Below are 15700 nucleotides of genomic sequence, written 5' to 3' on the forward strand. Positions count from 1 at the left end.
CTTGAATAATGTACTTTTACCCAGGTGTGGACCAGTTTTGTCGAGATGTTAAGCAGATGACCGGGTATACGCCGGGGATGTACTGGAGAATCTGCTGGAAATTCCTTTGTCCAACATTCCTCTTAGTACGTATATCCAAAGTTCAACAATCATTCGATAACAAACGTTTTAAATTTTCCTTAGTCTTTAATCCTGATCGATTGGTTTTTTTTTCGTTTATTTTATTATGTGCAATTCATAAACAGTGTAGGTAAAAACCGTTTCGAAAAGGTAGTGGGCATTCATATTTCTGTTTTGCGTTGAAATGTCGTAATGTCTTAATGTCCTTATTTCAGATCCTTGTGATATCAAGCTTTCTACATTACCGCCCGCTGATATACAAAGGTGGAGACGGGGTGTACACATACCCGGCCTACGCTAACTCTATTGGATGGAGCGTAGCCTTCTCCACCATGGCCCTCATACCGCTATACGCCATCTACAAACTCTGCACCACGGAAGGCTCGTTCAAGCGTGTAAGTAGGTCATTGCAGTTTGCTATTTCTTTTCATAGAGATTACTGTCAAAGATTATTGTTATATTGCATACAACATGGCATGTTACTTGTTCGAATAATTCGAAAGTTTCAATCAACTAAAAAGAACAAATATACATGTTTTCTTCTATGCAGTTTGTTTCTCTAACAGTATTAAAGATTAAAATAACGTGAAGTAATCTTTGTAGCATAAGAGTTAATTCTATTCAGTTAACCAATGAAATGGCTCCAGTAATCACTCTAACCTTCATTTGTTCGATTCCAGAGACTTGCGCTGTGTATATCTCCAACAAGAGAGCATGCCCTTATACAGAGAACTGGCATCGTCCGGCGGTTCAAGGTAACAAAGTCAAACTTATTTGCTAATTTCGTCACCCGACTTTAGTCGATTAGAACTTTTGTTTAAAGGTAGTACCGGTATCCCACGTTAAATACATGTATAGTGATATTTTGCAAATCAGTGTTTGGTGCGGTTGAACAAACAAAGGTATGTATGTTATAATGTGCCTTGGCTAACCTTTGTACTTAGGTATTGGGAGTTGTGTAACTTGACAAAATATGCAAAGAAATATACTACATTTTATCTTTTTTTGAGAGGGGGCGGGGGAGTGGGGTAAGTTGAATAAACGGGGGATTAAGCTTAATTTTACCATGGATTCATTCACTGACAATTTTATTTTGTTATCGTCTTCTTTCGCTAAATCTTTATGGTATCATTCCTGATGACTCATTGCAGAGCGAAATAGTTTACAAGTCCAGTTTGATATATTTTGTCTACTTTTTAACAACACATGGATATTGATAACTGCATATTGTCTTATCAAACTACTTTTAAGTAAACAGTTATTCATGAAAATGTTAAGCTAATTGAGGATATGGACTTATTAATTATCAGTACTTAATTGAACTTATTCGATTAAATTTTCAGAAACAGCACTGGGTATCCATCTAGAATCAAGAAAGCTTCTAAAATGGGCACAGTTTCAACATAATCATTCTGAAGATAGCACTATATTCCATGTTTGGTACATTACATTCACTTTTAAAGGAAATCGTTCGATGGAGATATATTGTGTAAGTGTATTTGTTGTGAAAGTTTCTATATAGATCTTTAGTGATGTACCGACCACTTCATACCGGTGTTGCTTTGATCACTGACCGACAGCCATGGGTATCAAAGACATACGTTTACGACCATAACATTCATGATTTTTGCCAATATGTATTACCGTTATGAAACTGGTGTCCTTACATGTAATGACGGCGTCTCCGAAACGATGTCCTACAATAGTTTCATGTTGGATTATATATAAATATGTCAGTGAGATGTGATAAACATGATGTGTTTTGTGTTGGTCATGCTATTATCGTCAAAGTCGTATTCGGGTGTCCAGTATGTGTCATCACCTTATAGACGCAGGCCTGTAGGGTCATCCGACGCTTTGTAAGCAGAGGTCAACTTACCTATTATAGTTTTGCCTTCTGTGTAGAGCAAAGCATCAGTGATGTTTGTTATAATCAGTGTTAGCCAATCCTTCCTCTGGATGAATTAGACTCTGACATCACCTTACAACTGTTTTATTCCTACATGCATCATGCAATTATTCCTTCATTTGAGTAATGACATTGTTGAGCATTTCCTATGTAGAAGCATATCAGATATACATGGTAAACTATCACGTAACTACTCGGGCCAAACGTTATGGATAGATGTAAATGTATATAAAATTGTGTGTATATCTCTGTTGACATAACTCATAGTTATAAGGCACGTGGCTGGTACCCCTGTGCATTCATTAGGAATAAAAATAATATCTACAAAAACATCGTTGTTTTTTCTTTGTGAGTTTGTGCCATTATGGTACTATTTCACGATTTGCTTTAAGGAACAATAAAAGACGAAAAAGAAAAGAAAAACAGAGGAAAAGACAGCAATTTTATCCATGTACTAAATAAAAATATGTTATCTACTTTGAGATTGCAAAACTATATGTATAAGGCGGAAAAACCCCAAAGATGAACGATTTGCCTTGTGGAACGTTTGGTTCTCATTTCTTCTAATGGAGGAGTCATCTTACAAATTTTTTTCGACCATAAAACAACTATATATTAACGCTCATAGAGGAAAAACAAAATCCGATTGTATACTATTATTCAAGAATTATTAATTTAATTTCTGATACGTTTTCTTTAAATCATTTTTAGGTACTGTTCAGTTGTTATTCCTTAATTCAGTTCCGTAATTCAAACTCATAATTTTCATTCCTTGCTTTTTACCAGACGTTTAATGTAAAAAGAAACGTCTGTAAAGTTATCTTAAAATAGAACTGACCGATATCATCCCTTGATTTTTTTAAGCTTTTCTATATTTGTTGCTTCCTTAATCCGGAGTGGCGTATTTGACTATTACTGCCTTGATACATCAATTATACAAGATGTTTTTATTTTGATATAGTTGAACTTTTCGCCAAACTTTGTATAGACGTTTCATCACCGTTTTAATCATCTTATCTAAAACAACCTATTACCGTTACTAAAGTTCCCCCAGTGTAAATTCAGCAAGTTGGTGCGGCCATTGCCAGTTCCAGCTCCATGCTGAAGTGAGCGCCATCGACAAGCATTAATGTACCTAAGATCGACATGAATCTAACCGGGCCTGAGAATTCCAATCTGACACCTAGATATATATCTACATCTGATTAACTGTTTACCAAATACATTTTTGACATTATTATTTCGTAAGGAGATTTCTCATACTTACATGATAATGTGATATATATATACCGTTTTAAAGCGTTACGCCCAAAATACCTGTTTGTGGATACATTATTGTCCATTTCTATGTGTAAAGGATATATATGCTAGCTTTCAACTGCGGTAATTTCCTGAGCTGTAATTCTTTGCTCGTTCAGACTATTGAATCTTGCATATGTTCAAATAGGAAGTAAATCAAAAAAGATGTATCATGTTAATTTTACACTATGCCTTTCTGTTATGTCTCAATAATGAGAGCCAATAAAGTCCTTTCAGAGAGCAATGAATATTTCTCTCATACCTACACGTGTAATACTGTGGCAATAGGGCAATACACTCATGCCGCCTGAAGCTGTATTGCATAGCAACCCATGCAATAAAACTTCGTGACGTCACAGCGTCAACAAAATTACTACTTTCTCGTTTCAACTTTAACATTTTTTTCAGAAACTATGTTGTATTTACTTTAAAAGATACAAACAATAGAATTTGAGTTGAAAATATTACGCAATTATCATTTATTGAGAAATTATTTGCATTCACGTTTTTTTCGAATTCATTTCAAAATGGCGGAAAGTCGTAGTAGTAAAATTGCGGTTAAACGTCGAAGTATGAGATAAAAATACTCTTTCATCCGTGGATATGAAGGATAGCGATATTCTACCCTCGGAATCACAAAATGTTGTAAAACCCGAGTTTTACTACATTTTGTGACCATCGGATAGAATATCCCTATCCTTCATATCCACATATGAAAGAGTCTTATATTACATAATATGCCATCACAATCCTTGAATGTTAAAATTCGTACATATTCTAGACAAAATAACGCAAATTTAGGCACAAACTACAGTGAGTCATGAGTTTTTCTTAAGAACCTCTCCTTTTGTCATCAACAACATCTGCTTTCTCTGAATACACAAGAGCAAAGCGCTGTCGACCCCAATACATCATTACCATTTTGCAAATATTTCTGATTGACATGTTGTGAAAATCCTGTGTTCTGGTATATGATAGACAGGAAAACCTTAACAAGCAAACTAGACAATACTATCCACATTATATAAAGACTACGGTGGGCGGCTAAAGCTAAATGGAAGCGAAATCTAATGACAATCTCTTTAATCAGTTTCATTTAATGAAGTTCCTATTGATGAACAGCTAATTGTACATGATACCACTATTTAGCAGAAGTACTTAATACGGAGTAATGTACGCATGTGTGGTATATGTTTACACGTGTTCCTAACTCTGTTAATGTATTGCCACTCGAGATAGTACAAGGTTCCACTTAACTTCATTGACGATTCGTTATATATCGCCATATGTTAGGCTTTGTTATGTCTGATGAGCCTTTGTTGTTGGTGATTTGATCACTTGGAGTACACAGAAAAATTTAGTATATTTACATACTTTCGAGGTATTATAGTCATCAAGTATTCAATCACTCGTTTCAGATAAAGATTCGACCATGAGATAATATCCCTTATATAATTTTGTGGCTAAGTCATTGCGGGTAAATATTATAAACCCTCTGAGGATTAATAAAGATCGTATATCAACATGGTTGAAGCATAAATCACTATTAAGAACTGCGTCTCAATTAGAGTAATTGTTTCTTTGTTATTGTATTGTCAATTTTGAAACTAATTATTGAAAATATCTATTTCTCCCTGATACCGCCTTACGGCAAAATCTAACGAACAATTGCCCTATATAACAAGCGAGTGTCGAATTCCGGACTGGAGTGTGAAGAGGTAGAGATTAAAGAAATTGAACAACGCAATGTCATGTTTATTTCTTATGATTTTATTTATAAAAAAAGATAAAAGGATCGTACAAAGGCTTTCTTAAAGTCAATTCATCACAGACATTGTTCTAGTGCGGCCTAAAAGCAATTGGTTTGAAGAATGATAGCGAGAAAAGAGCAATAGGAGGGTATTGTGGTCATTCAATTCCTGTGTGATTTGCGGGACACCAAGGAGAATGTCGTGAGCCAATGAGAAAGGCCAAACAGCAACATAAGGAATATAATCATACACATAACGATGACGTAATGACTGATGCTAGTTCCTATTTCAAGCCAGCTACCATAGTCACGGACTAGGAAGAAAAAATTCTGAAAAAGAACAACAGATTAATATCAGTATTCCTACATTATAAATGGTTTACCAATAAAAATAACTATTTCTACATACAGGTTACTATAAGCTTATATGATGATAAATGTACTGTAAGAACATATTTCATCAGATCGTCACCTTTTCCCTAAAATTCAATTACAAATAAATTATTTTCAATATTTCAAGAAATCAAAGTTCTTAGCGTTGATATTTATCGATGTAAACACTGCTAGTATGATACTTAGAGAATGATATAAAGACCATATCACCGTGACTACCGTAACTTACCAATGCCATAATGTCAGACATAGCCAGGACAAGTAGAAACAATGCCCGGATGGGGACATGCGTAGTGATATGGATGGCTCTGAAGGTGCAGGTCACGAGGACAAGAGGAATGATGTTCTGAAATCACAACAGGTAACACTTTATAATGATCAATGAAACGAAATATGAAAATGTGCGCTAGGATACAGAATCGCGGATTTTTGGAGCGTATGTATTGAAACCAACATGAGACGGTTACTAGCCAACGCCTTACTGTAGGGTATGGAAATCATTTACGACAGGTAGAAATAGAAATTGGGAAACGAAACGCAAAAGAGATTAACTCGCACGGCATGTTATGATTGGAATAAAGGTACATATTGCATGTTATGTTGGAATAAAAGGTATCACTTTACTGCCTGGCGGCCATCTTGTTGACCGATCAGTCCCAAAATACAATATGCACAACTAGGGTCCTAGGGGAACCTACATATGAAATTTGAGAAAGATCTGAGACAATAGCGGTAAACATAAACCTTCAGTGCTTTCTGTAGTAAAAATAGCTAGGTTAACCAAGAACATTTCACTTTAGTACTTAAGCCGTAAACATACCTTTAAACTATCTAAAATCCAAGATGGCGGCTTGGTAATCGTGGTGACCGATCAGTCCCAAACATGCAATATGCACAAAATTGAGGTCCTAGGGGAAACTACGATCCCTTCAGTACTTTCTGAGAAATAGCCGGTTAACAAACTTTAACTATCAAAATCCAAGATGGTCTGCCCTGGCGGCCTTCTTGTTGACCGATCAGTCCCAAAATACAATATGCTACAACTAGGGGTCCTAGGGGAACCTACCTTTTTGTGAAATAGCGACGTAACAAGAATTGTTTAACGGACGGTCGGACGGACGGACGGAAGGTCGGACGGGACGGGACGGAAGGAACGGACGGAACGACGGACCACGGACGGAAAGGCGGATTTGAATAGTACACAGCCATCTGATGATGGTGGGCTAATAAAACTACGGGTTTTTTCTATATATCTTTTCAGAGAAATGCTAACAACAAGATAGTGACACACAAATGAACAAAAACTGAACTGACACGTACACATTTATAAGTGTCTGACGTTTGACGGGGATTCTAATTAAGATAGTTATAACGAATGTTTTCTACTCTTCCCCCGCAAACAAAACTGGTTTTCTACTCAGCCATTATGACAAGGTCATGTTTTTTCATGTTTAGACAGCCTTGAAGCAGGTGCTTAGCACATTGCACAATCATTAAGTGCGGTGTAAGTGGGGCCGTTTTGTAAGGACACGATAGATAAACAGTAGTCCTGATACAGTACACGATCTGTCAACACGACCTGCCTGGTACCAGCATCCGTGCCAATCCAACAACTGTATAATCCCATACTGCCATGTCCTCGATCAACATAACTCACACAATCGAGAGGGCAGGGCACCTGTTGCCACCTGTCAGCGTAGACTGAATCCCCCGTCAGCCAAGATCGGCGATACTAGCATACCTTACATAACTACCATTAGAGCAAATACGATCTTTGAGATATTTCTCCCTAAAATTCAATCAACGAAACTTTAACAAGGATTTTTGACGATATCAGTTAGGTATCTATACTCTTGTGGAGATGTATAAGCCTCCAAGTGTTAACACCGTAAGCGGTGACCTATATACCGACATTTCACATCGATACCTATAATGTATACATAAAAATGACCCTGAGAAAGGTTTTAAACAATCAAAAATATTTGGTTTGTTTGTTGTCATAATCATGATAAATAGCAGTCACTCGTTGATAGACTTGTTTATCCTATAACTTTTTACTGTGGTGATCAGTTGTATTTATCCACATCCAGGGTTAACTCTCACTTGATGTGTCATATATGTCATTCTGTCATAAAATAAAGTGTCTAAATGAAGAGTCAATATTCTGTTGCGTATGGTACTTTAAATGAGCAACTGCTTGTTATAAAATGCGCTATAAAAGTAGTCCAAAGACAAAAGCCATACGCAACCAATCGGGAACATTACCAATGAGAGGCGTTGTAGTTATTTACACGCTGGGTATTGCAATTTATACATCGCATGTTTTTCCCATTGTGGAACATACATAGTGCATACTTTCGGTCGTGAAGGATAACGAGAGGTCCCGAGAACAATTCAATGCCTTCACTGACACTCGTTTGCCACGAATTCGGAATCGCAATGATAATAGATTGGTTTTCAAAAATCTCAATCAGCGCCTTGAACCATTTAGTTGGAAAGTCTCTCCTTTAAATATTAACCAAAATAGAATCATTATCATAGATGAAGCGACCTAAATATACTTTTTATCAATCTTCTTTATAGCAGAAATGGCAAAATTGCTTAAAGTACACGAAATCGACCAGTATCTGAATGGGTTTGTCCACATGTAAATTACAACTACATTATGTTTCTGACGTCTGTCACAACAGAGCTCCATCATGAAACTAAATTGATGATATGGTTTTCAATCTTGGTTCAGATCAAAAACCATTCGAAGTGGGAGAAAGAACAGTACGTTCTACAGTGTTAAACACCTAATAAACAACGATAACGTGAAATACGAGTCCTCTAGGATAAGAACTATCTCGAGAGCATTATAACGACACATTCCGTGCCTTTGGAGCTGATGGAAGAACTGGCGGGCTAGTTTCTAGCATGTTCATAAAGCGATGTGAAGTTTATTGTGTTTGCCGATAACGTCCAGATTACCTAGGTAATAAAGTGATAATGTTAAATAACATATCAAACCATTCTGACAAGACGGTATTGCACATCTAATACATAAACCACCTTGTGTGACATAATCAGGTGCAGACATCAGGGAAGGTAGTGTTCGAAATTTATAATTGATTAGTGTGTCTGGAGACATATATCATAAAGACACTTATTCAGAACATTGGGTTCCATAAAGGTGTTACTCGTCTTTGCACTATCGTATAGAATAAATGAGTAGATTGTCAAAAATCTGTCGAAAATGAGCAGAGAAATTGAAACTGAAACCAAGATCCTAAACTAGCGTAACAAGCCCTGATAGTGATTTATATCCTATTGACAAATACCAAATTAATTTAAAACATGTCAGGTTTAGGTACTTTTGAGCTTTAAGAGAATGATTACAGACTTACAAATTATGACGATGCCACCGCCGTCTCTACTGTCTGTCAGAAAACAACATCATATTCTTGCCTTTCTCGACTATCGTCGAAGGCAAGACAACTATGCAACGAGACAAAACATTCGAACGTATTCAAGACAACTTCCACGACACAATACTCTGTCAAAACTTTTATTGTTGATTTATAGTGTAGGGTGTGATATATTGTATCAGCTGTGTCAAAGATCAGATGTTACATAAAACTCCTTTATACGTAAAGGTTTATCAGATGTGTGTATATAGAACTCTACACCTGGGTAGCATCCTATCTCGGCCAAACAAACGACTCTCAAGAACATTATGGCTGTCAATGCCCTTGAATCACAGTGTACACGCCCACCAGTCCTATATTCGCGTGCATACCCGCGCACACGCGCTTGAAACTAACATAAACCAGATCGCGTTGACTTATTTGTCGCACTTGAGTAATACGTATTTGGTTTTACAGATAAAAAAGTCGTGTTTGAAGTATAGTCCATCCATAAATATTTTATTTGAATGCTTGATGGATTGCAGACCTTTGATGGTACTCACGGTATGTACGTATGTGAGGTACTGAATCAACAGGTCGGAAGATATGAGGAAAAATAATCTACACCGAAGATACATCGGCTGTTGTTTGATAAAATACTGATGTTATAATATTTACTTTAGGAAGTCACAATGACTTTGTCGCTTCCTTATTAGATATAATATATCCTATTTACAGCAAAAGTCATTTTTAGTGAAATTAGTCCTAGTACCAATAAAAAAACCAACAATACTTGATATTTATGAACGAAGACCTTTAAATCAATGAGATTCATTAGGCGCTGAATGAGCTAACGGCTGAACATTTAACATAAAACAATGAGACTTCAGCGATAACTATCCACAAAGGTGAGTACAATGGTACACTCCAATGAAGGAGGCCCTATCATTTAGCAACATGCTTCAGTTAAGAGTAACTTTACACTCTGTTATTTACTCATTATCCATCCCCCAAACCCCCATTTCACACAACACACACCACTTACATGTGTGACTGCGGTGTTATCCAATGATTTTATTAATAAAACAACATATCTCTTCAACACATTCATCATCTCAGTGTCGACATGGTTAGGGTATCGAAAATATCTAACAATTAATGTAACAAATATCTTTTAAATGCAGACCGATGATGATACTAGATACGTATTAAGACCACATATCTATCACACGTTTACACTGTATTCTTTGTAAACGTTCAGTTTATTAATAGAAGTTTATGGCTTGTTGAAGATAATGGAAATTCCTCAATCATCGCAACACGAGGTTTTAATAACAACATTAGTTCGATAACATTTCATGGGAGGTGTGTGTTTCGCATCACAAATACGAAAAACCCATCAAGGTTTTACAACTCCCAGGACTCCAATATAAAATTATAACCTCTGTGAAGACATTTAGTAGGATAGTAATGTATATACGTAGTAGACTTAACACGATCCAGATCCAACAAACAACTTGTTAATGTCTAGCATTGAATACGATCAAATTCAACAATACATGTGTTTTAAAGTCGAGCGAGACTGGCATGACCTTTCATAACTGTACGTGTCTCTGGCGATATGCTTCAATGAGACAACACTATAGAACAGATTGCAAGGAGATACAACACGAATATACAAATGTACCGCAGCCTCCCATAACTTGCGGAAATTCACACACGTAACGCAATGCATGCAGAGGAGTCCGTCGTCCTTCGCTGACCTTAGACGTTAACAAACGAATCATACCGTGACATAAATCTGTCAATCATCGAATATGACCAAACCATATGAACCGAAAGTGAAAACAGCTCAGAAGCCAGCACACACCATGCCAATTTCTTACTCGAGAAATGAAGTTCAATAAAAACTTCACAAGGAGAGAGTATAAATCTGAACTGTAAATATAATGGTATCGTAACTGAGATGTTTACAAAATATATATAATTCAAAGCAAAACTGTGGTTGGTGTTCATAACCTCAAAGCACAGTCGTTGGATAAAGGCAGTAAGTAAAGAACAAATTACAAAAAGATGATAAGAGAATGGGGAGCACAGAAGAGAATCATAGTCGCCAGTACAAGATAAGTCTTCGTGTTATTTCAAATGGTGTAACATTCACGTAACGTACACGGATATCTTGATCGTTGATATCAGGCATTCGTGGTATCTTAATGACACTATATGTCAAAGCACAATTGGTTGCGTATTATGTTTTCTAATGCATTTAATACAAAAGCTTGAAAAAAATACACTTTACTCACATTTTTTGCCGATAAGACGCGAAAAATGATGGATTATACACAGGAATTTAAATCGAAAATAATGACACACTCTGATTCATTTAAAATCCCATTAGATCTATTTTTCAATTATGCCACACTAAAAATATGACCGGTTAACTTTTCCTTCCGATTTAGTGCAAGTAAGTCGAGTCTTTAAAGGTAACAAAAACTTATGTATGTTACTATGTTACATTAGCGCCAATCAACAGTTTGTGTTGTATTGAACTAATTTGCCAAAAGGCAACAACAAAACCACCGACTCTTTACAACAACACATATCCTGCATCTTATAGTTCTGTAACATACAACACAACCCAAGGAACCATAGAAGGGACGTACCAGGTATACCAGATTTAATACATTGTTTATAAAGTTATACATTGTAGATATGAAATTGTTATTTTTACATATATGTATCAGTGAAAGTAAACATAAGATACAATGTCATTTTTCTACACAGCGCCCATCAAAAAGATGCAGTGCCAAATTAATTAGATATTTTAGATAATAAGCACAGTGAGTGAAATAATTTTCTGTGGATATGAAGAAAAACACATATTCTTACCTTCAACATCATAAGAGTTCCCATGGTAAATGGACTGAAGACGGTCATAAAACAATACACAGATGCAGGTTCAAAGCTAGAAGAAGATAAAACGAAAATAAATTGACATGCAAGATTGTATAATTATACCACGTTATCGCTTTGCAATGTACAAAAATAGCACCGCGACCAAACCCACCCATGTTGCAGACCATAAATAGGGTTTTTACTTATTGATAAATCTCTACCGGCGTTATGCAATACAACACATTTCTAAGTAAAAAAAACTAGTGAAGATGATTTATTATCGCGGAAAAATCTTCTGTAAGCAAATTATGTTCGTGTTTACTTCTATTTTACACCTATCTCCAAACCACAAATTTCTTTGTAACAGCAATCAGCATGTAAACGTTAGAGACTTTTATGAATTAAATAACAAGCAATTAATACAAAATTAAAATCACTTTACCCCTTTAGTTATCGTTATCAGACTTATTTCCCGTAATAGGTTAATTTTGCAATAGTTATTAATTTTCGTACAACTTAGAGCAAGTACAAGACTTAGTTGGACTGGATTTTTATTTCCACCTTTAGTATACCTGGTATCGCGATGACACGCATGCAATTTTAATGAATTGTCCTTAATCCTTTAACAGACGCCAATAACTGTCCAGACAGTTCTATTTTTATAGCACGTTTTTTGTAGATGCTCTCATAAGTTTTCAAACTTCTATCTGCATACCAGAGTATACTCGTCGACAAGTTTTTGTTTTTATGAACATAGACAGTAAATACCGTGTATTCACTAATTTTCGCAGGGATGATATTTTCGTGATTACGCAGGAACTTTGGGGTCGGGAAAATTTTATCCGTAAAATAATGAATAATTGGTAAACCATATATATCATGATACACAATAAATATATATATATATATATACATACTGTATATACAAGACCAGATCTTGACATATGAATAAATCCAGTTAAAATTTAATTTCCCTATTACGTAAGATCAAATCGAGATAATAACTGCAAATAAGGTAGCTTCTAGAGGAAAAGTGAATTACATCGGCTAGTTTCAATAAATGTGAATACGACTTATGTATCACGTACGAGAAACTCACTTCCAATAAAAAAAAAACATCCTATCACACAAGGACTGAATAACCTGCATTATGAATGTGATGCATTCGAGAAATTAGTAAACTGGTATGTTATTTTGTTGTATGATATGGAAAATTCTCTGTCAAATGAAGCAATTGCGAAAACATGAGGTAGTTCAGCAGGGGTTCCGTATCGCTAACCATCTATTCGGTACTTTAGTGAGTAACAAAGCGCAATCATATTTTAAAAGTTTCAATTATACGAACGTGATTTCATGTTTTGTTGCTTAAAATATCTAATTTGTGCTGTGGAACTGCAACTGACAAATAGAAAAATTTTCAAGGACACGAATATCAAACTGACAACTGTAGAAACATGGTGAAGTAATCTATTGCTGCAGCGATACCACTGTGAACCGCCGGACAGAGGTAAGGAAATGCACATTCTGACATCTCATTCCATAAACCTGGCAGGTTTAGATTGATGTATAACTTCTGTGCACACTTGGAGAAATTAGACACGATTTCAGTTCAAGATTTAACAAATAAAAACATACCAGCTTTCATTACAGTAGGAATGATGTGTATTTAGTTATCAGGCAAGCCCGACATCTCGTTTATAATACAATCTGTCCCTGTTTCTCATCACCATTGTGAAGATGTTCACCGTGATGCTATGTGAAAGATGGTTTTACTGATACAAAGTGTTTGTTTACTGCATTTTAACCGTCTTCCTGACTCTCAAATATACATAGCCACTCACAGCATGGTAATTACAGATGATTTGACAATCCGTCAAGGTAAAAACAGAACGTTGTTTTAATTAGTTTAACATCTAGAGAGATCTTGAACTTCTATATCTTTAAAACTTGACATGATATAAACTTCTCAATTTAAGTACTGTAGGTAACTAAAATTATTGCTGGCTATTAAAATGGATTTCATGAGACTATGGTTGAATAAATCAGTTCTACCAACGCTTAAACATGTTAAATGGACTAACTGTCAGAATTTTTTATTTCATAGTTACCAAATAAAAGCACCAAATCCTGAAGAAATTTGTTCTAATGAAGATGTAATATCATCTTATATCAGTAATTATAGCGTATGGCAATGTTTGGGAATACTATCAATACTCATTTAGACATTACGTATTTTCTCATAGAAATTAAGTATTTTGCCAATATGTGACTGATATCCACACTTCAATTACAATTTCTTCAAGAGAATTTGTTCTGAAATTATCTGAACCTATAACTAATCTATCAAAATAATCTTAATTCAAGGTTAAAATTTGTCAGGTTAATGGCAATTAATTGCCAAGAACATTAAAAACAAGAAACCCGATTTGATCATTTTTGATATTTTTCCATCTGAAAATCATTTAATGTCAATTTGTGTATATACTGAATTTACTTTTTTGTTCTTTTCAAAAAAAAAGCTTATCTGATTGTTTTACATGAAACTGAAATAGACCTGAATTCACATGCAAACGTTTTGCCTATGTAACATTCTATTTGGTTAAAGGGACAATTCACTCAGGCTAATTCTTTTACATAACCAAGAAGCAAAAATGGCATAAATGTATTGTTCTACATTTCTTATGAAACATATAACATAAAATATTGACAAATTCCCCGTCATTGTAAAGTATTTTAATTGATACCATTGAAATTACAAATCGTTGATCAATACGATAAAGCAGGTACATGTATACGTTGTACCCTTACCCGAGCCAAAGTCACGCACGCTAAACAAATGAACTACATAACCACTGAGGAGGTGATAAAATGATTTTTAGGTAAGACAATTCACCTAATAAGGTAAACGCACTACTGTCAGAGCGATTTGAGCAGTTCTATACAAAAGTTGCATTACTTTACGAGCAAGGGACAGGGTTCGGCATACAAGACTTTTGACCACAATGTGTAATGGCGGACAGCGAGCGAGTTTGAATATTTCACACACATTTCAACACCATGGGCTTTTCTGGCATATCACAGTAAAACCGACTGATCTAATTTCCATTAGAACTGGTTTGTTTCCAATATATGTACAAATTTTAATGTTCTCTTAGACCGAATTGTCCCTTTAAGTATACAGTATTAGTTTGGTTTTTTTTTATTTGGTTTTTTTTTTTTTCAAAATAAACATTCTCTTATTTGGAAAGAAAAAAGAAAGATTTCTGGAAACAAACAATATGAAACTTCCATTATACACTGTATAGTAATGTACTTACCTATTTATACTAGCTATATTGCCAGTGCCGAAAAATCCTGTAAGCATGAGGAAAATCTTTTGATATTAAGGAAAAATCTCAATTTGTAATGGATTCAATAAAACGCGCAACCGAAAACTCTAATAGTGGTCAGTGTGGATTTCTCATTATATCTTTAATGTCTTAATCAAATAAATTTGGATAATTACCTAGTCTAACAATAAATTGACCCACAGAAGGGAGAAATCATCAAACACCTTAAGCAAATGGTTAAAGCGGCCAAGACGTGGGGGAGAGCTTTGGTTTGATTTGTTTAGATTTACGTCCTATTAACAGTCAGTGTCATGAAAGGACTGCCAGGTTCATTGGTGGAGGAAACTCAGAGTACCTGGTGAATAACAACCAACCAGCATTCAGTACCTTGCAACTGCTCCACATGGGATCCAAAGCCATGACACGGAGATGGAGGGCTTCTGGTAATATGTTGGGACATCTTAACCACTCAACTATAGTATTGGCTTCTATGCCCTTGGGATGGCGTGATTGAACACCACCATTCATTCAGCAATGGAATTATGAATATGCAGTTCTGCTGAATTTTTGAGGTATCATGAATTCACACATATTTTTCAAAAGTGTCATGTCAGATTAA

The 15700-nt window shown here is 35.4% G+C and overlaps 2 protein-coding genes across 4 annotated transcripts in view; one reads left to right on the forward strand and one right to left on the reverse strand.

Annotated features, from left to right (window-relative positions):
* The window catches only part of LOC138315673 (sodium-dependent noradrenaline transporter-like), a 36082-nt gene extending 33732 nt beyond the window's left edge, over nucleotides 1–2350 (forward strand). Inside the window, exons 12-15 of the mRNA XM_069256863.1 lie at nucleotides 25–125; nucleotides 336–515; nucleotides 801–875; nucleotides 1464–2350. Coding sequence (XP_069112964.1) covers nucleotides 25–125; nucleotides 336–515; nucleotides 801–875; nucleotides 1464–1487 — 380 coding nt within the window. The 3' untranslated portion in view covers nucleotides 1488–2350. The remainder of the gene's footprint in view (nucleotides 1–24; nucleotides 126–335; nucleotides 516–800; nucleotides 876–1463) is intronic.
* Nucleotides 2351–5077: 2727 nt separating this feature from the next.
* LOC138315674 (GPI ethanolamine phosphate transferase 1-like) overlaps nucleotides 5078–15700 on the reverse strand; it is a 62681-nt gene continuing 52058 nt past the window's right edge. For all 3 annotated transcript variants that reach the window (XM_069256864.1, XM_069256865.1, XM_069256867.1), the window contains exons 27-30: nucleotides 15070–15125; nucleotides 11747–11822; nucleotides 5701–5817; nucleotides 5078–5408 (exon numbers count right to left, since the gene is read on the reverse strand). In XM_069256864.1, coding sequence (XP_069112965.1) covers nucleotides 5241–5408; nucleotides 5701–5817; nucleotides 11747–11822; nucleotides 15070–15125 — 417 coding nt within the window. In that variant the 3' untranslated portion in view covers nucleotides 5078–5240. The remainder of the gene's footprint in view (nucleotides 5409–5700; nucleotides 5818–11746; nucleotides 11823–15069; nucleotides 15126–15700) is intronic.

Source organism: Argopecten irradians, chromosome 2 (genome assembly GCF_041381155.1).
Source record: "Argopecten irradians isolate NY chromosome 2, Ai_NY, whole genome shotgun sequence".
In the NCBI taxonomy this organism is placed as follows: domain Eukaryota; kingdom Metazoa; phylum Mollusca; class Bivalvia; order Pectinida; family Pectinidae; genus Argopecten; species Argopecten irradians.